Raw genomic sequence first — 23,661 nt, forward strand, 5'->3', positions numbered from 1 at the left:
CAATGAACACCCTTCCATCACGACAGGGATCCCAGAGCATGCCACAGATTGCACAGCAAAATGCAGCCACCTCTGGAGTGGAACACAGTAGCACACAGGAACATGACAGCAGCAAGCGAAGAACCCATATTGGGGTAAACGCAGGGCAGTGGTGGCAATACTGGGAGTCAGGAGACTCCTTTTCTGTATCCAACTATAGTCTTCAGCTTCTGAAGGGGGGAAATAATAACTTTTACCCCGTCCCTTTGTGAAAAAAGACCTACAGATGAAAAGGGCTAAGTGCCAGCAGTTACTAATTACCCCATTGGCACTTGCCTAGACTTGGGGGTTAACACTCCTAGTGACACAGATTTCAGCAAACACTCCGGTAGAGCAGATCATGACACCTCCAGGAGCACAGTAGTTTCCTGGCACCATGCTGGGCTCAGGACCCACGCCCAGGGAAAGTGCTCTCTCCCCTCAGTCACCACCACCACTTCCTGCTGTGCCCAAGTTTTCGTCAGTTTCCCGTACAAAATCCATCCCCAGGCTTGACCCTGCTTCACTTGATAGCCAATAAGATCACAGCCAGGAACGAGCCACTGACACACTCCAGCCATACTATATCCTTCTCTGACAACTCTCCAGAAAGGCCAGAGAACTGTAACCCAGCCTGTAAAAGCCATCAACATTTTGGTTACATGCGACTAGATTTACCAGTCGGCTCCCCAGCCTGGACCCAAGTAACTGACGCACCGAAATGGAGTAGCAAGGGGATGGTGCAGCACTGTGAATGCCATCCCACCAGCGAGGGGTTAAACCGAGCTCGCCTTTGGCCCTGCCAGAATATTGAAAAACCCGCAAATGTGAGCTCTGGGCTCATCATGCATTCGCCACTAGTGCGGAGAGCTGCATGGCTGCAGCCTTTGACTGCACAGTCCCAGATAGCTGTGCCAGTGCACCTCAGTGTAGCTGTGTGGGGTCCCAGGAGGAGGGCTGCAGGTCAGGAACCCAGACCAGACACTTAAACAGACCAGATCCTCACTTACATAAGCATCGAGCACATTATCAGAGTGGAAAGTCACTGCCAACAAGGCAGCTGTAGCAGCTAAGACAACTGGGATACACAGCCAGGCAGGGAAGAGGCCTATACCCAACTTCAGCATGTCACAAGGATGACAGGTTTCAGAGTAGCAGCCGTGTTAGTCTGTATCCGCAAAAAAGAAGAACAGGAGTACTTGTGGCATCTTAGAGACTAACAAATTTATTAGAGCATAAGCTTTCGTGGACTACAGCCCACTTCTTCGGATCCACGAAAGCTTATGCTCTAATAAATTTGTTAGTCTCTAAGGTGCCACAAGTACTCCTGTTCTTCTTTTCACAAGGATGAGTGGCAGGAAGTCCCCCCTCCCACCCCTGCAGGGTTTCCACTCCTGGTCTGGAAGAGTCTGGGGGTGAAGCAACAGGCCTGACTGGCCACGCACCCAGAGAGAGCAGAATAACTCCCAACAGGCGACGCACAGAGAGACCCAGCGACATTCCATCAGCTAACCAGTACTGTGGGGTGTGGGTGGGCGAGAGAGAGACCGGGGTGGGTGGGGATTACACTGGGCAATAAATAATGCTTCTCATGCTGGCCAAGGGGCATGGGTTATTCCACGTTCTGGAGCTCTCCTGGCAGAAAGGTAGGGAAGGGGAATAGCGGAGAGAAAAGCAGCAGCTACACTACCTGGATGAACCGCTTGAGCTGTGTGTTCTGCTGCAGTAACCGAGTCTTCTCCTGCTCCAGAGAGAAGATGTATTCAGCTGTTTGCTGGAGAATCGCCGCCTGGGGAGAACCAGCAAAGAGGGTTAGTGGCACAGGAAGGTCAGTGTGTCAAGCCATCTCCCCTCTCATGGCCCCCACATCAACGAATATAACCAGAGATTTTTTTCGTGTGCCTCTTCCAAAAAGAATGGTCAGACAGCTGGAGTCCTTGCACCAAATGGCGACTTGGGGTAGAAGACAAACTACCACTGCTCCCAGATTAACTCTCCCATCAGTGTAGTAGCTCCATGTGAAGAGGAGTCCCCTGTCATTTGCCTCCCAGGTCCCTAAGCCACTCAAGCCCTGACCAGACCGAGCACTTTACAATCACACCTCAGTGCCTGTGAAGTGCTAAAAGGAGCTCCCCCCAGACACTGAAATGCACCTTGGCCCTTGGTGCACTGGTGGTAGCCGTGAGCCACCTCCTTCCCCAGCTGGAGCCCCAACTTGTTCTGGGCGTGCCTTTACACCTGCTCCTAGCACTCTGCCAATGGGCCATGCCAGCATCAGCCTCCTAGACCACCCACAGCATGCTTGCTGCCTCCTGGAAGCTCCAGAGCCCATGCCCCGAAGAGTCAGGGGTTAGCATCTGAGAGTTACTTGGTGGCCTGCGATGCAAGTTGCTTGGTCTCAGCCCAATTCCTAGTGGACAAGTTTCCACGTTACAAAATCTACCAGCGTATGCAGCACTAACTGGCCCCTTTGATCACACTCTGAGGAGAACTAAATGAGACTTCAAGTTCCCTCTCCTCCATGGGGAGGGCATTCTCTCCAGGTCAGCTAGGCACAATGGCAGGGCAACATGGGAGATGCCCATGCTGCACCAATAAACAGAAGACCCCCCCTCCCCCCCAAACCACCACCTTTTCCCCAGCACTATGTTTTCTTTCTGGAAGCATCATTAGCAGCTGCCTACTTAGCACGGCAGGAGCAGCATTTACAGCCCTGTGTAAGCAAACGTGTGACAACATTCTCGCACCAAGGGGATACGTGGGATGGGCTGCAAGGCTCCATGTAAGTCACGGGATCATTTCGCAATCTGAAGGGGTTAAATTAATCCTTTTTGAACAGCAGGAATGGTGTCTACCACTGTTCAGATGCCTGCGATTTTTTACAAGACATTTCAGGTGCAAAAGGAAAGCCATAGCAAGCTGTAGTTCTGCATGAGACGTCCACAGCAGTATCCATAAATAGCAGCTGCAAAGACCAAAGTTACTAGCACTATTTGCCACAACTTTATATGCTCCAGGAAGGCCAAGGGAGAACAGAGCAAGCCAGGTGGCCCAGACACCATGGGGGAACTTCAGCAACACCGCGATTTAGGAGCTCCTAAACCCTGCTGGGCTCCTTGGTCTTATATTAGTAGAAATTAAGTGCTTCAGTGCCTAACTGGCTACGTGCATAGGCCATGATGTGCTTCAGCGGAAGCCAGTTTGCTCGCAAGAAGCTGTAAGGGGCTCATTGGCAAAAGAATCCCATCCTGCAAAGCCCAGGAACTCTTAAAGGTAAGACTCTGCTCCTTGTCTCCCACAGAGCTCCTAAGTCTTGCAGGAGACGGGAAAAGGCTCTCAGCTCTCTAGGGTTTAAGATACTGCTAAACCCCACCCCAAAATGTATGAATGAGTCCTGTCACCACCACCACTCCCTGCTCCAGAACTCCTGGGAGGAATTGCTCAGGACAGAAGCAGCGCTGGGACTTTTGGCTTCGGGACCTAGCATCAACAAATGCACGCAGAGCGTTCCATGTTTATGCCACCTTGATTGTTTCAATGTCCTGGGTATTTAAAGCACATCGCATGTGCATGCCCCAGGAATTCCCCACACAGAACGTTCTATTAGCACAGGTAAAATTGCTTCACTGGCAACAGCTTCATATGAGGCAACAAGACCATCAGTTTTACAATCCCTACTCACTAAAGAGCAGGGAAGTGGCCAGTGATGGTAATTTACCTAAATATTCCAGTTATCTTGCCACGCCACTCATTGGTTTGACGTGAAAAATGCAACCTGCATATTTGCTCTACAATACGTCTACAAACTCTTAACATATCAATCACTAGTGTAGTCTATGAATTACAAGGCTAAGGGAACATCTATATTACTTACCTTCGCTATAATTTCAGTGCTCACATTACCTTTCCCTCCCTCCAAGTTCTCGTCTCATTACATAATCACAAGAGCAACCTTAACTACAAGCTGAAGTTTTCTGAGTGAGCTTATTTTATTTAGAGACTTTTTTAGATCCACATAGTTGGGAGGTTTAGTTACTTAATGACAGAATGTCACTGCTACAAAGCAATGGGTCAGCAACAAGTTAATAGCTAGAGGATCCTGGCAGCTCAGACAGAATCTGGAGACCGACCCTGGGGCACGTGCACACCCTCACAGCCACACAGACACAGACTCCCCCTCACCTTACTGAGCTTCTCCCCATCTGTGTGTGGAATGAGGGTTTTTAGAGACTGGAAGCCGGCATTGATGCTCTGCATCCGCCTTCGCTCGTTGCTGTTTGCAATTTCCCTGCGTATCCGCCGCTCCTGATCCCGCTGGGTCTCTGGGGTCAGTGGGATGTTGGCAAGGCTGTGAGAGAGAGAGAGGGTTAGCGAGGACAGCCAATGCTCAAGAGCCCCCACTCCCAACCTGCAGATGGAGGTTCACTCTTACCATGATGATATATTGCATTAGAGGAAAGAACCCCAGAGGGTGCTCTTCCCAGATGCTACCTGTTTTGCAAGGACCAGATTGGTATGCACAGAAACTTTCAGGGAACCAAACAAAAGACTAATCTCCTGAGATGGAGAAGCAGCCACTCCTGCACTTCACCACAAGCTATGGATCTACAGTCCTTTTTCCAGGCAGTGATCATAACCTGAGAGCATACCTGCACCTGGAGTAGGACGGGGGTCATTTTCATGACAATTTGGAGGTGTCCGGGGAATGTGGCTAATCCAAATTGAGGCTAGAACTCAGTCCCTAGGTCCTTCTCCAGGTATTTAAAAATTCAAGGATTGCTGGGACCCTGCATTTTAAGATCTGCCACATGGACAGTCCTGCAGGTAAAGATGGTGCTGATCCTCCTGAAGGAAAGACAGAAACCTAGTCAGTGTCAATCACTCCCTCTTGGGCCACTGTGCCTCCAGAAACTAACCAAACCCCGTCAGCCTCATACTTCCTACCTAAAGCACTTTCTTCCCAGAAGAGGCAGAGGACAAGGTGCTGCTGTCCTGGAGAACAGAGCAGCATCCATGTGATTTTAGGGCAGAGGGAGGGAAGAGCTAGGAATGGGGACCACACCTGGGAGGGACACCACAGCATTCCAGTGGTTGGGGGAGCAATCGGCTTTCCAAACTGAGTCCCAGAGAAAGTGAGAAATTAACTGCTTTGGAACTCTGCTCCTATTAATGGCAACAGTTTATTGAGCCCAAAGCGAGGTGGGGGAAAAGAGGAGTTTCCCCACCCTCACTGCAAGCAGAAGGTAGGATTCAAAGTCTGTCCACTCCCCAATTCTCATTCTACATCCACACCACCGCAGGCTGGGATCTCTTGCAACCTCCAGAGCTATGCAGGATCAGGGCAGAACAAAGCTTGGCTAGGAGGCCACTAAAGAAAATCCAAGGTGCTGAAGAAAGTGGTGACGCAGTAGGTAGCACTCCTCCCTGAATTAATATTAAGAACACCCAATGCCCCGGCATGAGACTAAGGATCCTGCATCTTTCAGATAAGGCTTAGAACGGAGGGCCTGGACATACGTATTCATTAGGGCCCAGGGTACCTCTTGTAAGACAAGGTGTCAGCCCCAGCATCCTGCCCAACTTCTAACTTGGTCATTACCTTCTACTTCATTGAACAACCCATTCACTTTCAACTGGACACAGTGGCCTCTCCTTGCTGTCCTACCCTGCTGTGGACTGGTCACCTGCACTATGAAATGGCTAGGTTCAGTCCCTGCGGGGCTCTCTTTCACCAGTTGACACAATGACTCCAATACAGAAAGATGGGAAGAGTCTTTGGAATCCTTCAGTTCAAAGGTGCTAAGCAAGACCAAGGTAAAGGGACCCTCCGGTACCAGCAGAGCAGAGCCAGGCCCTGAGCTGGTCACTGCAGCAGCTGAGGAGTCACAGCTCCTGCAGTGACCAGTGTTTGAGGGCTGCTGAAAGGTGCAGGGCTGGGTAGGGAAGAGGGAGGATTAAAAGATTAAAAGAGCTTGTGAGCTGCAGCAAGGGCCTCTGGTTACTCACCATCCTCCCCCCCCCATGGTAAGAAAGAGGCAAGCATCTAAGCTGAGGTCCCTGCAGGGCCAGCCTGTGTGTGTGGCCCTGGTAGAATCGGATGAGAGGCCCCCTCCCCCTCCTGCTGATGGCTTCCAGATGATCACTCCCAGCAGAGGCAGCCCCCGCCCCACCCAAAGCCACGGCTCCCTCCTGCTTCCTGCTGCCTCCGCTGCGCGTTCCGTTCCCGAGTGATCTGGCAGACTGGCCAGGAAAACACTTCCCACACCAACCACCACCAGGCAGCTAGCTGGAGGGAGAGAAGGAGGAAGAAACATTGGGATCACTCCTGCGAGGGAATGCGGGCTTGACCATGACCGGCTCACAAGTTTTTAAACCCTGTCTACACTAGTGTTTAAAACCATGCCAACCCATATTCCTAGTCCAGACTTTTCCTCAACAGATGGCATTTTTGAGGCCTGGGGAAGGAAAAGAGAACTGGATGACTTAAAATATATTCTGTATTAGGGTTATTAAAACCAAAAGAGGAAGTTGAACTCCACAAGGAGGTGAAGCAGTGTTTACACAGCAACCCCAGCTCTGGATCTACCCCTCCATGCTTTCCAGGCAATGCTCGACCAGCAGCCTCACCCTCCTAACAAACCTGCCCATGTGGCCCATCTCACAGAGCAACCGGAGACTGATCCATGGCCCAGGCCTTGGAATAGCAATCCTGGCCCACTGCCAGACACACAACGCTTTAAGAAAGACCAGTGGCAATTTCAAAGGTCACATACCTTGCAAATCACCTAAAAGCTTTAGGCCATTGGAGAGCTGGGAATGCTACTTAATGCTAGAGAGGTGGTTTCTAGCCCTGACCAGCCATGAGATGCATGCCTTTAAAAAACCACAGACCACATCTTTCTGATTACTATCTTGCATTTCTTGTATTTTCCCATCACGATGTTAGTAGCAGCTATATCAAGAATTAGACTTAGAAAGCAGCTTTCTAAGGGTATGGACTATCCATATGTATGTATGATAGCCAAGATTGCATGAGAATTCAGTTACTAAAGTCATGCTGGAATTCAAGAACAATGAAAATTGCACTTCCAGCCACCTGCTATTCACTGTCACTTGTTAACAGCCAGCAAGATCTCAGCCCCTGAGAGATTCCGTATTAACTCACCCTGACAACCACTTTCCTCTCTGTTAACTACCCTGATGTGTCTTGCAGTCACCAGTCCTGGCCAGCTGTGTCAAGCATGCTACAATCAACCTGCATAGTCAGCCAGCAAAGGAAGACACCACAAGTGCTAGGAGATCCTCAGATAGAAGGAGCTATACAAATGCAAAGTACTAAAGACTAGCAACTGTTTCCTAGAGTGAAGAAAGATCACATCGCTTGAAATTGCAGGTAGAGATTTACGGTTTATTTGCCCATTTTTGTTCAGGTTATACAACAGAAGTGCAGAGAGGGCTAATGGGGGTGATCCAATACATGAGGTATGAGCCAGCCCCTGGGCACAACAGGGCCAGAGACTCAGCCAGACCTCTCAATCTTCTCCTTTTGTGGGCTGAAGTCCAACTTCTAAGGTCACCGCTAAGGGTGGGGTCAGTAGCCAGTAATGTCAAGTCATAAAGAAGCTGCTGAACTTCAAGGCAGCACCCACAAGTTCATCACATCACAGCCAAGGTGACAGGAGAGGAAAGAGCAAAGCCCCTGGACAAGAGCTCTGCATTATATAACTGACACGTTCTTACCACCCCAGGAAGCAGAAGGCTCCGAAAGCCGGAGTGACAAGAGAACCGAGACTGGGGTTCACGCCACAAGAGTGCGAGGCTGAAGACAATCGGGCTGAGGGAGCAACCCTGCTTCATGCTGCTGCGGATTGGTTTCTCGGCGGTCTCCCCTTCTACCGAGCGGATGGTGGACCACTGAGCTATCCCTTAAAGCACAGTTCTGTTCTGAAGAGCAGCTGTCAGACCTGTGCCCATGTTTATTCAGGGTCCCCGAAAGTACATTCTGGCTTGCATTAGCCCAGCGAGCACAGGTCTGCTCTATTCAGTCTTGCACACCAGGTTTCTTAACTAAATCAACTGCTGAGCCAAATTCCACTTTCGACTTTTCCTGAGCAACCCTAGTGAAGGCAATGGGATTGCACAAGTATCACTCAGAGCCGTGCATCTGGCAGTGCCTTGGTTACTGAGGAAGATGGACAAGAAGGAACCCAGCTTGTCTCTCAGAGTTCACAGCCTGACAGTTAGGGGAAATACCTTCTTACGCCACAGTCACTGAACATGGAACCCCATTGTGCTATTGGTCACACAGCAAGAGTGAAAAAAAGCACAAGTGAAAGTACATGACTATTCACCAAATATGTTCAGAAGGATCTGAAGACAAGACAAGACAGTCTCTCACTACTAACTCTAAGGCCACTTCCCCACTCAAGGCAAACAATCTTGCAGATCAGCTCTGGCCCTGCAGGTGGATAGCAGGGCTTCATGGGGCAAGCATGACTCCAGTGCAGGTGCAGGCAGGACCATTGAGAAAGCTGCTCTGGGGGCCCTCACCTTTCATTCCCACTATTGTGAAACATCCCCATGGGAACAGTCATCTTATTTCTACATGCTAAGAAGCCACAGTCTCTGAGCTCACACAGCACGAATCACCTTCTCTGGGGGAAGGGACAACAGTGATGAAATGGACCAGCCAAAAATGGATCCCTCAGATTGGATATTGCAGCGGGCTCACAACTTATCTCCAAGAAAGCTGACAGAATTGGTTGTATTGGGGATGTTGGAGAAGGGCCTAGCATGACCCCAGGCATTCCTTCATTTCCTGATGAAGTGCAGTCAACAGTCACAACTGAATTCTCCTCAGATGCCAAGGGCATCCCATAAGTCACTAAAATCTAGACTCCTGCAGTGCTAGGTGACATGCCACAAAGGATTCTGGGACACACAAGGAGGACCTGGTTGCTAGCAGGGGAGCGTGGGGTCATTTACTCCTTGAGGTTCATCAGAACAGCAATGCAGCCCTACACTCTGCATCAGAGACAATAAGTGATGAGGCAGAAGCAGAGTAACAAGAATTCCACCTCCACTTTATAGGGGGGGGGGGGGGGGGGAGAAGAGGGGTAAATAAGTATCCCTGGGCTGAGAAGGGTTAAGTCAGCTTGGGAAAAGCCATTTATCCAGCTGCATCTTGAATCTACTCAACATTGCAGAATATAGGCACATACATAGTCACTTTGGCCACTGTCCAGAATAGGAGCTGAACTTGCTCTGCAAACCACACCATAGCTCCTGTCCGAAAGAGGGCATTTTAACTGTATGAGCTAGGAGAAGGCAGCCAGGCTATTTTACAGAGGCCGAGGGGGAAGATGCTTGTATGGAGGGAGGGATCTTACACTGTGCCCTGAAAGTAACAAGATTTACGCTCAAACCTGAATTGTGGCATAGGCAGTTCCAGTCTGGGGCCCTCCACCTCCAGCACTATAGCTCTACGCTGGGGACTGTCAGCCTCAGTGTCAGCGAAAACCTCAGTTGATGCGGCAGATAAAACATCAGGTAAATGGAGAACGAGATGAGCAAAGAGGAGAAGGAGCAAAGGTATCGTAGTCACAGCAGGTAGGTCACAAACTCCTGTGAACACAGCCATGGCTGAGTAAAACTGATATTGGGGAGGAATAAGGGATTACATTGGGATAGGGGATCAAACTCTTTCTGATTACACCACTCATTACAGGAAATGAGGAGGCAAGAACAGATTGCTGAAAGAGAGAAGGATATAACAACCCCTCTGACATATATTGAGGTTAACTCTTTCCTACCCTACAGCCTCACAAAACCAGTGATCCCACAAACTCCCCCTGGATCGGTCCAGAAATACCCTGGCCGGTGGCCACAAGCCAGAAGGCCAACCTCACCGAGTGGGGCAGCAGGACTTCCTCTAACCCAGGCTTGGCCGGAACAAGACCCACTAGTCCAACTGTTCTACACCAAAAATCCGAAGCCATCCTCGTCTTTAACGAGGCAGTGATCTGCTCCATTCTGGCCTGAGTTGGGCCTGTAGCCTTTCTGATCATCATCCCCATATTAAAGATGGAGCAGATTGCAGATGCCTACTTTATTTTAATTTTTTTTTTTTTTTTTTTTTTGGCAAGTGCAACCCTGAAGTTTTGTATGTGGCCGCTATGGCTTTCCTTTGAGCACAAGTATGAGCCCCAGCTCCTATCTGTGTCTGGGAGAGTCTAAACCTTTGGCCCATGAGGAAATTAGACCAAGGTGGCTCAAGAGGGCCATCTAGGAAGCAGAGGTTCTTAAGAGAGAAAGAGGAAGAGCCCATTTCCTCATCGGGGACCTCTCATAACCTTCCCCCAAACTGTTCTTCCTGGGGAAAGACTTTTTTAAAAAGTGACAGAACTAAACAGAGAAAAATGCATTTAGAAGCTAGCCTGGTGGATTAAATGTGACAGTGGAATTTAGTACCTTGATCTTTTACCTTGGGAGGCTAGAGTGCAGATTTAGACATCTGTCACAAATAAAGCAAGTTCAATGGATTTTCATGTGAGTCCCTTCAGACATTTATTCATTGCCCCTTCCCGCTCCCCCCACCCCAAAATACAATTCAATATGACTCAGTCTCTGCTCAAAAGAGATCCAGCGCAGGGTAGGACGCTGCAGATGAGAAGCAAGGTTCTTTCATACAGCTAGGCAGGAAGAAGCTTGCCTAGAACCTGCCTGCACCATACCAGCCTCTAATCTACTGGATCAGAAGACTTCCAATTGCACTCAAGTCTCTGACAGAGGACCAATTCTGCCATGGGGTTCCTGATACTTCTGCCCCAGGTTTCATTTACAGGGGAGAGGAAACTGACAAAAACCAGTGTTGACATACTGAGTCTTGGATTAGAACTCGCAGCACAGCATTAGGGAATTCTATGGCAGCATCATGAAATACCTGTAACTTCACCCAGACCTGAAGATGAGCTCTGTATAAGCGTGAAAGCTTGTCTCTCTCACCAACAGACTTTGGTCCCCACCCTCCTTGTCTCTGTAACTTCAGCTCTCATTTAGTTGGGAATAAATAAAATAACCACACTTCACTTGGAAGATACGTGCATGCTAACTACAAACACTGGCTAGTTATTCAGCAGAATAAAGCTGCTATATAAAACAGCTGAAGGGAGTTCTCACTGGAGATTCTTAAAGTTATATATTTAGTGCGAGACCCACTTAATCAATAAACCAGTCTCCAGACACCGAAGATATGGAGACGTAAGCAGTAGTCAGTCTTCCAACCTGTATACCAATGACTTGTTCATCAGTATGAAGGTGGTATTTGAAAACAGGTTCACTCTCACCAGTGCTAGTTGTTCCTGCACAAGTGTACCCAAACTAATAAGTCTCAGAATAAAATGAAATTCCTACAGAAAGTGATCATAGGGTTTCTACGAACCCACGATATTCCAAAGAACTCTAGGGATACAGCCTTCCTACAGCATTCTGGGTGTTTAAGTAGAACTTCATCTTCTCCTTCAGCAGTGAAACAGACTATGGGAAGTCATCCCCTTACCGTCTAAGACGTTAATGTTATCCTGGTGTCAAGTGGAAAATGTTACAATCACCAAGTGAAAGCAAAGATACAAACCTGTTCTGTCTTTCACAAAAGTTGTGGTGGTTTTATTAATCTAAAACAAATGCATCTCAGTGCTCCCCCCTCCCTCCAACAATAAAAAATAAAATTCAGAAATAACACCCTTGGGCAACTATTCTGTAACTATCTAATGTGCGTGAAACTGAAAAGATGCAGATTTTATTCTCAAGCTTCCCAGGGGATGAGTGAATACATCGTTCTGTAAAATTCTACCCAAAGTAATGGTCAATGCCCTTCTAAGCATGATATTCTAGATCAGGGGTTCTTAAACTTTTTCTTCCCAAGGTTCCCCCCCCCCCGCGACATCCTATAAAAACTCCACAGCCCACCTGTGCCACAACAACTGTTTTCTACATAGAAAAGCCAGGGCTGGAGTTCAGGGGTAGCCTGCAGAGCAATTGCCACAGGGCGCCTCACACAGTTGCTCAGGCTTCTGCTTCAGCCTCAGGTGTCAGGCTCAGGGCCCTGGGCTTCAGCCCTGCACAGCTGGGCTTAGGCTTTCTGCCCTGGGCCCCAGCGAGTCTAACACTGGTCCTGCTTGGCGGATCCCCTAAAACCTGCTCGTGGCCCCTGGACCCCTGGTTGAGAACCACTGTTCTAGATGAATACAGCTTCAAGGTGCTCATGGAAGGATTCCTTTTTCCTATCCTAAACTTCTAGAAAGCTTAATGAGCCACAGAAAGAATACTGACAGGTTTCAGAGTAGCAGGCGTGTTAGTCTGTATCCGTAAAAAGAACAGGAGTACTTGTGGCACCTTAGAGACTAACAAAATTTGTTAGTCTCTAAGGTCTGGTCTATACTACCCGCCTGAATCGGCGGGTAGAAATCGACCTCTCGGGGATTGATTTATCGCGTCCCGTCGGGACGCGACAATCGATCCCCGAATCGGCGCTCTAACTCCACCAGCGGAGGTGGTAGTAAGCGCCGCCGACAAAAAGCCGCAGAAGTCAGTTTTGCCGCCGTCCTCACAACGGGGTAAGTCGGCTGCAATACGTCGAATTCAGCTACGCTATTCACGTAGCTGAATTTGCGTATCTTAAATCGACTCCCCGCTGTAGTGTAGATGTACCCTAAAGTGCCACAAGTACTCCTGTTCTCTTTAAGAAAGAATACTGTTGGTGGCACCCTTCTGGGCAGGCCTTCAAACACAGGTTTGAATCTCCCCTGTGGTTAACTAAAGATGGCCATCACCACCTGTCCAGCACCGATATTTGAGTAGGAAATAGGCCAGCTGTGAGACATTTTAAATAAAGCCAGCATCCTGTAGGCAGAGAGAAGCTTATATTTTAGTGCTGCTCCCACAATTAAGATAATATCCTGAAGGTACTTTTTAAATATATATATGTATTAGTTTATGCTAAGGTGTGAAGCAATTCCATATGGCAAAGACTACACTAAATCGTGATCCTCAATATTTACAATAGCATAAAGGACTATTTCCTTCTCATGATGCAAGCTGCTCAATAGCAGGTCCCCCTTTGTAAATGGATCCAAGTTAGTTACAGCATTTGTGTATTCTGGCTACTTCCCTCTCAGTTTTCATTCTGAAGATTAGTACACAAGTGTAAGAGTCCAACTCTTTCTATACAGCGAATCCCTCCAGGCCACTAAGATAGGCAAGAGTGTGAAAGATGATGATGAAAAGGACTTTCTGGAGCCTTACTTAGCACATCCGTTTAGACCTTTCCAGTATCCATACAGCTGGTAAGTTGCATGTCCCCAATTTGTAAATGGAACATCTTTCTGGAGACACTGGGAGAGTTTCCCCACTGCATGTACTAACTTAACACCTTGTTCTTGCCATAGCGATGCTGTTTAACTTAGTCAACCAACAGTGGATCTCCAAGGTCCAAATATACAGGGGGGCATTAATGTGCCAGGGGGAGGGGGTGAAAGAAAACCAGCTTCGAGTGGTACCATTCCTGCCTCCCCAGGTGGCCCCGACACAGGTTCAATGGGTACTCCCAGCCCCGAACAGTGGTGCTGCCCGCGGGCTGTGTCCCCGGCCCAGCGGGGAGTGCATCTCCACGTGCAGCCCGCACGCGGCTCCGGGCTCGTTCGGGGCGCAGGGGCCCGGGCTGTAACCAACCCTCCAAGCAGAGGGCACGGGGCCGCCGGAGGTACCTGCCCAACACAGTCCGCCGGAGCGGCCACATGGCCACGCTGCTGGGCCGGGCCCGCTCCTTCCCCGCAGCCTGTGGCGAGCGGCGGTTGGGCCCGCCCCTACCAGCTGCTGCACGCACCATGGGCCGCGCACGCGTGGGCCGGGGCGCTGCAACCCCCGCGGGGAACAGGCAGCTCCTCGCTCCGCCGCGGCACTCGGCCCACGCGTCCGCCAGGGCCGGGCCCGCTTTGTGTGGGGCAGCGTGGCCGGGCGCCTACATTCCCCACAGGGCCCCGGCCGTCGCACTACATGTCCCGGCGGCCCCGGCGCGCGGGCCCGCCCCCCGCGGGAGGGCTGCCGAGTCACGGCCAGGCCCCGTAGTAAACACACACCCCCTTTAAAGCTCCCCCAACATGCGGCCGGCAGGCAGGGCACGCACGGCCCGGCCCGCACCCCGGTCCGGGGAGAGGGAGGACCCACCACAGCCGGGCGGCGCGGTGTTCCCGCCGGGCCCCGCACTTCAGCGCCACGCGCGGCCCCACGTGCTCCGGCAAGCCGCGCCGTCCGGCCCGCGCCCCGCGAGCCCCCCAGTGCGCGCGGGCGGCACCCACCTGCAGAGCCCGCCGATCACCTCCTTCTCTGACTTCCTGAAGTGCTGCAGCGCGGGCACCTTCTGCGCGGGCACCATGAAGTACTCCATGCGGGAACCGGCCCCAGCTGAGCGCGCCGCGCCTCTGCCGCTCAAGGCGGGAAACAGCTGGTGCGAGCGCAGCGCTCCCTCCCCCGGCGGCGCCGCCTCCGCCAGCCACCGGCCCATGTAAACAAAGGACTATTTGCCGCCGCCCCGGCCCCCTCCGCGCCGCCCCCGCGGCCTCCACCGCCCCCTCGCACACCCCCCGCAGCGCCGCGCCACCGCCCCGCAGCGACCCCGCCGCAGCCCGCGCCCCAGCGTCGCCCCCACCCGCGCCCGGGCTGCCCGGCTCCCTGCGCCACTACGGGGTGATGCGGCCCATCAGCTGACAACTTGGCAAGCGGGGCCCGGAGCAGCCAAGGGGGGCGGGGGATGCACGACCGGGGGGAGGGGCAGAGCCGGCCCTGCGTATGGGGGGGGATGCACGAGGCAGGGTCGGCCCCACACATGGGGGGGCGGGGGTGAAGGAAATGCACGAGGCGGAAAGGGGTAGGGCTAGCCCCGCACGGGGGAGTGGGAGAGAGGCGTTGGGCTGGCCCCGCACATGGGGGGGGGGAATGCACGGGCAGGGGGGGGCACACATTGGGGGGATGCACGCGGTGAAGCGGGGGAGGCTGGCCCCGGACGGGGAGGGGTCAATGCACGGTGGGGAAGGGGGGTGATTAGCTCTGCAGATGGGGCGATGCACACGAGGCAGGGTCGACTCCACACATGGGGTGGGGGTGAAGGGGTAGGACTGGTCCCGCACGGGGGGAAAAGGGATAGGGCTTGCCCCGCACCTGGGTGGGAGGCGGGGGAGGGGAAGGGCTGGCTCAGCACATGGGGGAGGATGCATGGCCGATCGGGCACATTGCACGGCCGGGGAGGGGACCCAGAGCCAGAGCTGCCCCGGGAATGGAGGCGGTAGCGCGCGTCTGCGCTGGGGGAGTCCCCCTGCACTGGTCCGTGTCCGGCACGGCCAGGGTAGCCCGTGCCCGGTCCCCGCGGGCTCGCTCGGCAGTGACACCGCCCGGCCCGGGGTAGCGGCTGGCGAGCAGCTGAACAGCTCAGCCCAGCCGCGATCCGGGGAGCCCCGACGGGGGCGGTGCCGATTCGGCCCGCCCAGAGCGGCGCCTCCCCCGGCTGAGTGGGCCGGGCCGGAGCGACGCAGGGCGCGTTGGCCCTATACTAGCAGCGTCCAGAGCCGCTGGGCCGCGCTCGGCTCCCCGCGCGGGTGGGCCCTGCAGGGCACTGAGCCGGCCTGTGGGAGCTCGGGAACAGGCCGCAGCGCCGCCCCCTTGCGGAAAGCACCTTCCTGGCCCCCGGCCGGTATCCCGCCCTCCAGCTCGCACCGCGCTGCGGGGATCGCCGGAGCCCTAACCCCACACTTGGGCCTGCCCCTGTCTGCCTCAGGATCACCCTTCCCAGGGCAGAGGGTGCCAGCCCGGTTCTCTCCCCACCTGCTCCCCGGGGTGGCAGCGTGAAGCTGGGGGCTGGTGCACCAGGCCAGAGCCTCCCACAGTTTGAATCCTGCTCCAGCCCCATGTCTATTACACGGGCTGCCTAGGATCAATCTCCAGAGGCATGCCCTGGAGTGCATACCTTTCCTCCCCAGGGCCACTCACCTGCCTGGGGAGCCCCCTTTCCTAGCCCCCACCTTCCTTACTGCCTGGCTGTGCCAGTTGCCAGGCCTTAGGTGGGATCTTCGCTTCCAGCCCATCCAGGGGCAGGGAATCTGTGCCTATCAACTGAGGAGGGGGTGAGCGGACATCAGCAAGAGATCATTGCCCCAGCACTGTGCTCCTACCCTGCTAAGGCCTGGCTCTACCCACTGTACATACTGTGCCCTGGCTGTACCCTGCACCCTGTTGATGTCACTGCATTCCCCTTTAACTACCACCATCCCCAGCTACCAGTATGCCAGGGATCCCTCTAGCACCCAGCCAGCCGCAGGCTGCTTTGTTCTTTGTCTGACTAGCAGGTGTGAGGAGGAGACTTGTCCTGTGTGTCTCTCCCCCACAGACTGACCAGACCAATAGGCAAGGCCAGGCTGTGCATGAAGGCCAGCCTTCCACCTCAGGGCCCTTGGGAGCCTGAAACAGGAGAAAGTAGCAGATGTGCCCTGCTCTGCTTTGCTGAACTCCTATGCTGAGCTAGCTGGGCCCCCAACTACATAGGGGGAGGAGGGGTAAAACAAGAGGAGAGGAATGCCATACCTGTTCTCCCCAAGGTGTGCACAGTGGGAGGCAGTGCAGCCTAATGGATAGAGCACCAAACTAGCACTCAGGAGATTTGGCTACTATACACAGCAGACACAGGGAGATCTTGGGCAAGTCATGTCCCTGCTCTGTGCCTTAGTTTCCCCACAACATGGGGTTAATGCTACTGACCTCTTTAGTAAAGCACTTTGAGAATGAGGAGTGCTACAGAAGACCTGTTCTCAGCTGTTGTTGATGATGATAACTTAGGGCCTGTCTACACTTAAAGCAGGGCTGCTGTAGTGCTTCAGTGAAGACACTACCTATGCCAATAGGTGGGGTTCCCCTGTCAGCATAGTTCATCTATCTCCCCCAGAAGTGGTAGCTAGTGCTATCTACACCTGGGATTTGGTGGGTTTAACGGCCTTACTCAGGAGTGTGGATTTTTCACAGCCTTGAGCAATGTAGTTATAGCAACCTAATTTCCTTATGTAGCCAGGCCAGAGAAACTCAGCCAGTTTTAATTTTCCATCTCATGTAAGAGGCTCCAGTCAGTGTATCCAGGGATTTTAAAGAAGATAAGGTACATACAGTACTTCCCCTTGAGAGAGGGACACAGTATTCCATACAAGTTAACATACACAGAGAGAGTGAGTGTGTATGTGTGCGTGTGCGAGAGAGAGAGAAAAAAAAACTGTGAAAGACTTTGTTTGACACCAACTTTGAAATTCAGATTATCTTTGGACAAACCACTATACAATAAATTCCACTCCTCTTAGGTAAGCAGCATCCCCAAGTAACAGATGGATAAACTGGGGTACGTTGGTTGGGTCTTGTGCAAGATCATATAGCTAATGACAGAGTTAGGAATAATTCTTCCAATTTCTGACTCTCAGACAATGGCCCTGACCACTAGATCAAAGAAATAGAGTTGGAATTGAATTGCTAGCCATGTTGTGAAAACAGTTTCCAGCTGTTAATACAGGTGTCCAATTAATGATGCCAGAGAATTGGCTGTTGTTTCTCTCAAAATTTGCATGTTAACACAAACTCCAGTGGTAGGTCTTTTCTCCAGCAGTAGGTACATGTGTTTGGACAGGACTGTAATATTGTAGTAATGTTAGTGAAGCCAAGACTGGACACAGCAATAAAGCTATTCCACACTAGTAAGGAATAGCTTCCCACAGCTATTCCACAGTAGCAAGAAATAGCAATAGGTTACAGAAAGGCGCTCTTGGGGTAAGCAACTAACCCTGTAACATAGGTGAATATGAGTCAAATCAGTGGTGGTTAGACTCAGGCTTGGTTTACACTTAAAATTTGTACCCGCATAGCTGTGTTGATCAGGGCGTGAAAAAACCACACCTCAGATGACAGAACCCCTGAAGCCCCACAGTGTAGATGCAGCAAGACCCAAGAGTATTTCTGTCAGCATCGCTGGCATTGTTCAGGGAGATGGTGTTCCTACAGCAGCAGAAAAACTTGTCAGCATAAACAGTGTCTAACTCCAGGGCACCACCAGCATCACCTCTGTAGTGTAGACATAGCCTCAGTCATATCAAACTTCTTGTGATATAAACATCAAGTGTGAAAACAAGAACTAGCCCCACTGATGAAGGAAGAGGAACAGGTGGTGCCAGAGGCTGGTAAAATGTACTGAAACTTTGCAGATTCCCCCTGCAAATTAATAGTCTTAATTTCACATTGCTGCTCAGCAGCTGGAAGGGAGGAGATGAAGTTGGGGGAGGGGGCAGATCTAAGATGAGCCCAGCAACAGGGGAGGTGGAGGCCAAGGGAAATTGACTAATCCTAGTCAGTTTCCTATTGCATCTAGTTCAGCTTTATGCAGAAACTGACTAAGCCGGTTTCCCTTTGTAATAATACAGCTCAGTGTGTAGGGAGTTTGATGCAGGAGAAAAACCGAACAATCCTAAATCCTGACCCTGCTAAGATTTATGCATAGTATATTCAAAAATCATGAGTGAGGCCCCAGAAGATCATGAAATTGGCTTAAATAAATAATGCACTGTGGATACTTTTTATTTGCTTTCTGTTGAGCCTATAGAGGTCACATTTACAAGCTTTTCTCTGCAATCGGAAGAGTTAGACTTTTTAAGTGACAGCTGAGATTCTCTTAAAGCTGGTGCCTTAAGAAAAACCAAAACTACCAAATATCACAAGAGTTGGTAATGTGTGCATGCTTAACTTTATGCACTGAGTAGCTTCAATTAAGTCAACAGAACTACTTACAGTGCATGAAGTTAAGCATGCTGGCAAGTCTGTGCAGCAGGATCAGGGTTTAGGATTAGTCAGTTCCCTGCTGCAATCTCCAACATTGAGCCTGGCAAAGAGGCAAGAAAGGGGGAGGAGAGTGTAAAAAAAAAAAAAAAGTGACAAATCAGGAAAAAGTAAAAACTGGAGTGGAGAAATACAAAGATAACAGCAGGGAATGTGGGAGAAAGACAGAAGAGAAGTGCAGAGACAAAAAGTCCTGGGAAAAGGAAGAGAACGAACACTTGCTCTCACTACTACTGGTAGTAGCGTACTGCCACTTTCTTTCCTGTTCAGCCTCTGGATAAGCAACAGAAAAGCAGCTGCCTAATTTCAGATGATAGTGTCAGGTTATTATTCCTATAATACCAGATCAACTAAGAAGTTATTTATTCCAAAAATTCATTATATGTATCTAAACAACTTCGGCATGCAGGGTAGCTAATCTTTAGAATGGCATCTCATTCCCTCTTACAGGCCAGCCAGTTCAATTTGTTCACAGTGGCCCAGATTCCAAGATCTGTTCTCAAGAGTTTCAATGGGAGTTTTAAGTACAAATTAAGAACCTAAGGCCCATTGTTTAACAAGGCTTTGGGGACATTACTGGCTTGCTCTGGGGACTGCTATTAAAGCCTGTCTTTAATAGGTTCTCAGTTCAAAGTCATCCCAGGCAGGGAGTGACTGAGAGTCGTCACCTTCTAATGGCATTCACCCAGGCTGCTAAAGAGTTGGCAGACCTCAGTCCAATTCTTAACACAGAGATGTCCACAATAAAAAGCACACACCACTCCAAGGGGTATCCCTTGTTGGTCATCTCAGAGAGACAAGTGATTGAGTCCGCATGGAAACTGAGCTCTCCTGTCTGCCATAGCAGCAGTCCTCCAGGTGAGAGATGATGCACATTGGCAGATCTATAGGAACATGCCCCACAGCAGCCTGTGAATTCCCTTTAGAAGGGCCTTTCCCCCACGTTTTGATAAATTGGAGAGGGTTCAGAGAAAAGCCATGAGAACAATTAAAGGATTAGAAAACCTATCTTATAGCGATAGATTGAAGGAGCTCAGTCTCCTTAGTTTAACAAAGAAAAGGTTCAAGGTTGACTTGATCACAGTCTATAAGTACCTATGTAGGGAACAAATATTTAATAATGGGCTTTTCAAACTAGCAGAGCAAAATATAACATGATACAATGGCTGAAAGTTGAAGCTAGATAAATTCAGACCCAAAATAAGGAGCCAATTTTTAACAGTGAAAGTAATTAACCATTGGAATAATTTGCCAAGCATTGTGGAGGATTCTCCGTCTCTGACAATAGACTCATGGAAAAGTCCAGTGTCCTCACTGGAAACGGTTCAACAGCAGCTGAACTACAAAGATTTTCTTAAGTAAAAATAAGAAATTCCCTGAAGGGTTTCTGGAGACAGCCTAAGCCACAAGAGCAGCACAGGAATCACCAGCGAACCCAGAGAGATTACAGCATTTTCTTCCCATGTAACAATAGAAGGTTAAACTATTTCTCAATTTGTGGGTTCTTTTCAGTTGAGCACTGGCAAGAGTTAGGCATCATGTGGGCAGCTGGTAAATACATTCATTAAAGCTCAGGATGGTGGCAGCTGGGAACGAAGCTCCAGTCAGGCCTGTTAGCTATAAGGACATGATGAGACATCAGAGTTCAACCTTGGAGGTCACCAGGGGGAGGTCTACATGGCAAACAGAAGCCAATAGCAGCAAGTCTACAGATCCGGGCTTGCTCTACGGCACTACAAATAGTTGTGTGGATAGTTGGGCTTGGGCTGCAGCTCAGGCCAGCCCTCTCCCTAAGCTTCAGAGCTGTGTAGATGTTCAGCTTGGGCTATTTTTAGCACCGGAGCCCGAGTCTGTAGACTCGCTGCCCTGAGTTTCTGCTTGCCATGTACACATCATCTGGTAGCCCAAAGAATGCTATCACAGTGGGGCATGCTGGCCCTGCTCAGCCGGTCTTACCCTCTGACCTGATCCCTGACCCCTGGTATTTTGTGGCTGCCCCAGCAGACTGGGATGATGTTGGCATTTCCACTGCCACATTAGCCTGATGAAAACTCCATCGTCCTTTGCTCGGAGGAAGCGCTTGGATCTTTCCAAAGAGCCTGGCTATCAAGTGAAGACATAAGAAAGCTGCACCTGAGCCTTTTGCACAGACATCGTCTCTCTCTAGTGGCAAGCACGTCTCAGCGTGCAGCGGCTCGGAGAGCAGTTCCAGGCCCTTCCACCCCCATCCCACGTGGCCCCCAGGCACCCGGTCTCTTAGAATGAATCCTTAGAACGGGCACCGAAAAGGCATCAGTCAGTCGCTCCTCTCCTCACAGGCAGGGCTGGATGCAGCCCCATTAAACTGCAACAACTCACAGGTAGAGACCCAGGAAGGATGTAATTAGGGGCACAGTAAATGTTCTGCCACGGCCTTTACATTTGATACCCTCTGCAGCTGTCCCCCTCATCCTCTTCAGCACTGCAGATTCACAGCACAGACCAGGCAGGGCAAATACTTCCTTAGTTAGGACATGGCAGAGGATCTAGAAAGTCACATGCTGGCCGAGCAGGGATAAAGGAGAGGGCCTGGGGACTATGTCCCATCACTATGGCTTTGTGCTCTCCCATTGCTTACAAGCCAGCACAAGGCCAGGAGTGGCAAGGCAAGAGGGTCTTTACGTTGTATAAAAGTACTGCACAAACCTGCAAAGAGTTCAGAAGCACGTCTGTGTATCCGGGCCAGTGGCTCCGGTCACGTTCCTTGGAACGTCTATGAGCAACAACATCCCCAGCACAGCGCCCACCTGGCCCATTAGTTGTCAGAGGCACTTTAGGGTCCAAACCTGGGACCAGCCACCACAACTGGGTCTCAACTCCAACCCCTTCCATGCAGCCCTCCAAGGGGCCTTGATAGTCTCCTCCAGCCACAGGCTGGCCCACAGACAAAGCTGGCCAATCCCCAAAAGGCTCCTTAGTTGAATCTCCTGCAGTGGTGCCCTTTTAATAGAAGCCGGAGAACGCTTTGCAGCTTGCTCTCCTTTCCCTTACCCCGGATGTCCATTCCACCTGGTACCAGTGGCAAGCAGAGACAGGATAAGTGCTGGATAAGTACTGGGGCTGGCAGGCAGCTACCACCCCCCGTGAAAATATTTCTGGCCCCAAATCAACCAATTACAGAACATGGGGCTTATCTGACTCCTGCTGCTCTTCCTCCTGAAAAATGAGTCCACAGCCCCATCCCACTCTGCTCCCAAACTTCCTGCCAGATGCAAGATCAAGAGCCCCTGCCTCCCACAGTCACAGGCCCCTTTCTGCCCCATAGCTGGTTCAAAAGCCCTCCATCCCTCTCTTTTCTCAGGCACAGACAACAACGCTGGCTGGCTCCTTGAAATCGCAGCCTAGCCAGTTCCCCCAGCTGTTTCTCTGCACTGCACCTGCTCTTCAGGGGCTGGGGGTTAAAAAGGGAGTACATGCCACTCCCAGCACTGCTGTAGCTTTCCATAGAGGAAGAAGCTTGATGCCTCTCCCTTGCTGTGCAGAAGAAGCTTGGATCAGCCACCCCCTGCTCCCTAGCCCAATGAGGGGGGAGGGGAACAGCACCACACCTGCCACAAAGGGCTGTGTGTTTGTTTAAAGTAATAACAGAAGGGGTGGGGCTTAGCCCCATTAACCCTGTGTTACCAGCTGCCATTGGTTGCTGGAAAATCAGGGGAGTCGGTCCAGCCCTAGCTCTTCAGCCAGGGCCTGTCTATAATGCTCACCGCCTCTGTCCCTTAGCATAGAAGTAGCTGCGGGAGCAGATCTGGTAGTGCTGGGATGCTGCAGCCTCTCTAATCCCTCTCCTGGGGGCTGAGTGGCTGGGACGGATGGTCTAGACTAGAGGCCTCCTTCTCTTGGATTGGATCTGCTCTATCCCAATCTGCTCTCCCAGAATCATTGCCAGGGAAAGTTTGAAAGCCCCCATGGGATGGCCGGGAGCAAGTGAGCACTGGCTATAGTCCAACAGTGCCCCCTCTTGGTAACAGGTAAATCCTGCTTGGTGCTGTGCCCCCACATGGGGAGGGACCCACTCCTGAACACCCCCCAACCCCAGGGTGAGACGCAGCTGGGAGAGGGAGAAAGTGAGACTTGTCAAAAACAACCTCCTGCAGCCTCCGTGAAAGGCGGCTGGGGCCTGGCAATCTGTGAACACCCCTCTCCCCCAGCCCCAGGGAGACATGGAGAAAGGGCAGGGGGGAAGGGGGCGGAGATAACAGTGCCCTCCTCCTCCCGCCACCGCCCACCACTTTGAGATGCAGCTTAAGGAGGGATGGGGGTGCTGGAGACCTGATAACCTCCCTCCCCCAGCCATGGAGGGACTCCCCCAAATGCAGGATCCTGGGTTCACCCCGTGGGGAGCTGGGTTTAACCCTTCTCAGCCCACACCTGTGCATATAGTCACATCTACCAGACAGCCAGGCTAGTCTTGTACGGGTATTAGTGCCGGCTTGTGTGCCATGTAGTAGCCGTGGCCATCCCATGATCGCTCCTCTCTCTCCCCAGCAGCCGTCGTCCCCCCTTGTCTCTTTAGTGCTGGCTCCACAGCCCCGGAGACCAAATCCTTGGTTTCTCCATGTGGCCAAGCTTGCCCCCTACCCAGCCTGTTCCCAATCTGCCAGCCCTGACCTCATGGGAGCGGTGAGTTCAGGCTCCAGGGCCAATTTGGTCCTTGGCCACTTCCTGCCGAGGAGGCCTTGAGCCAGTGGCCCGTAC

The 23,661-nt window shown here is 51.5% G+C and overlaps 1 protein-coding gene across 3 annotated transcripts in view; it reads right to left on the reverse strand.

Annotated features, from left to right (window-relative positions):
* The window catches only part of TFAP4 (transcription factor AP-4), a 37,848-nt gene extending 23,258 nt beyond the window's left edge, over positions 1-14,590 (reverse strand). For 2 of the 3 annotated variants that reach the window (XM_034783748.1, XM_034783747.1), the window contains exons 1-3: positions 14,373-14,589; positions 4,201-4,366; positions 1,709-1,807 (exon numbers count right to left, since the gene is read on the reverse strand). In XM_034783748.1, coding sequence (XP_034639639.1) covers positions 1,709-1,807; positions 4,201-4,366; positions 14,373-14,578 — 471 coding nt within the window. In that variant the 5' untranslated portion in view covers positions 14,579-14,589. Of the gene's footprint in view, positions 1-1,708; positions 1,808-4,200; positions 4,367-14,372 lie in introns of all 3 variants that reach the window. The other variant, XM_034783749.1, reaches the window with a different exon arrangement.
* Positions 14,591-23,661: the final 9,071 nt, after the last annotated feature.

The sequence above is a fragment of the Trachemys scripta genome, chromosome 10, assembly GCF_013100865.1.
Source record: "Trachemys scripta elegans isolate TJP31775 chromosome 10, CAS_Tse_1.0, whole genome shotgun sequence".
Lineage (NCBI taxonomy): Eukaryota > Metazoa > Chordata > Testudines > Emydidae > Trachemys > Trachemys scripta.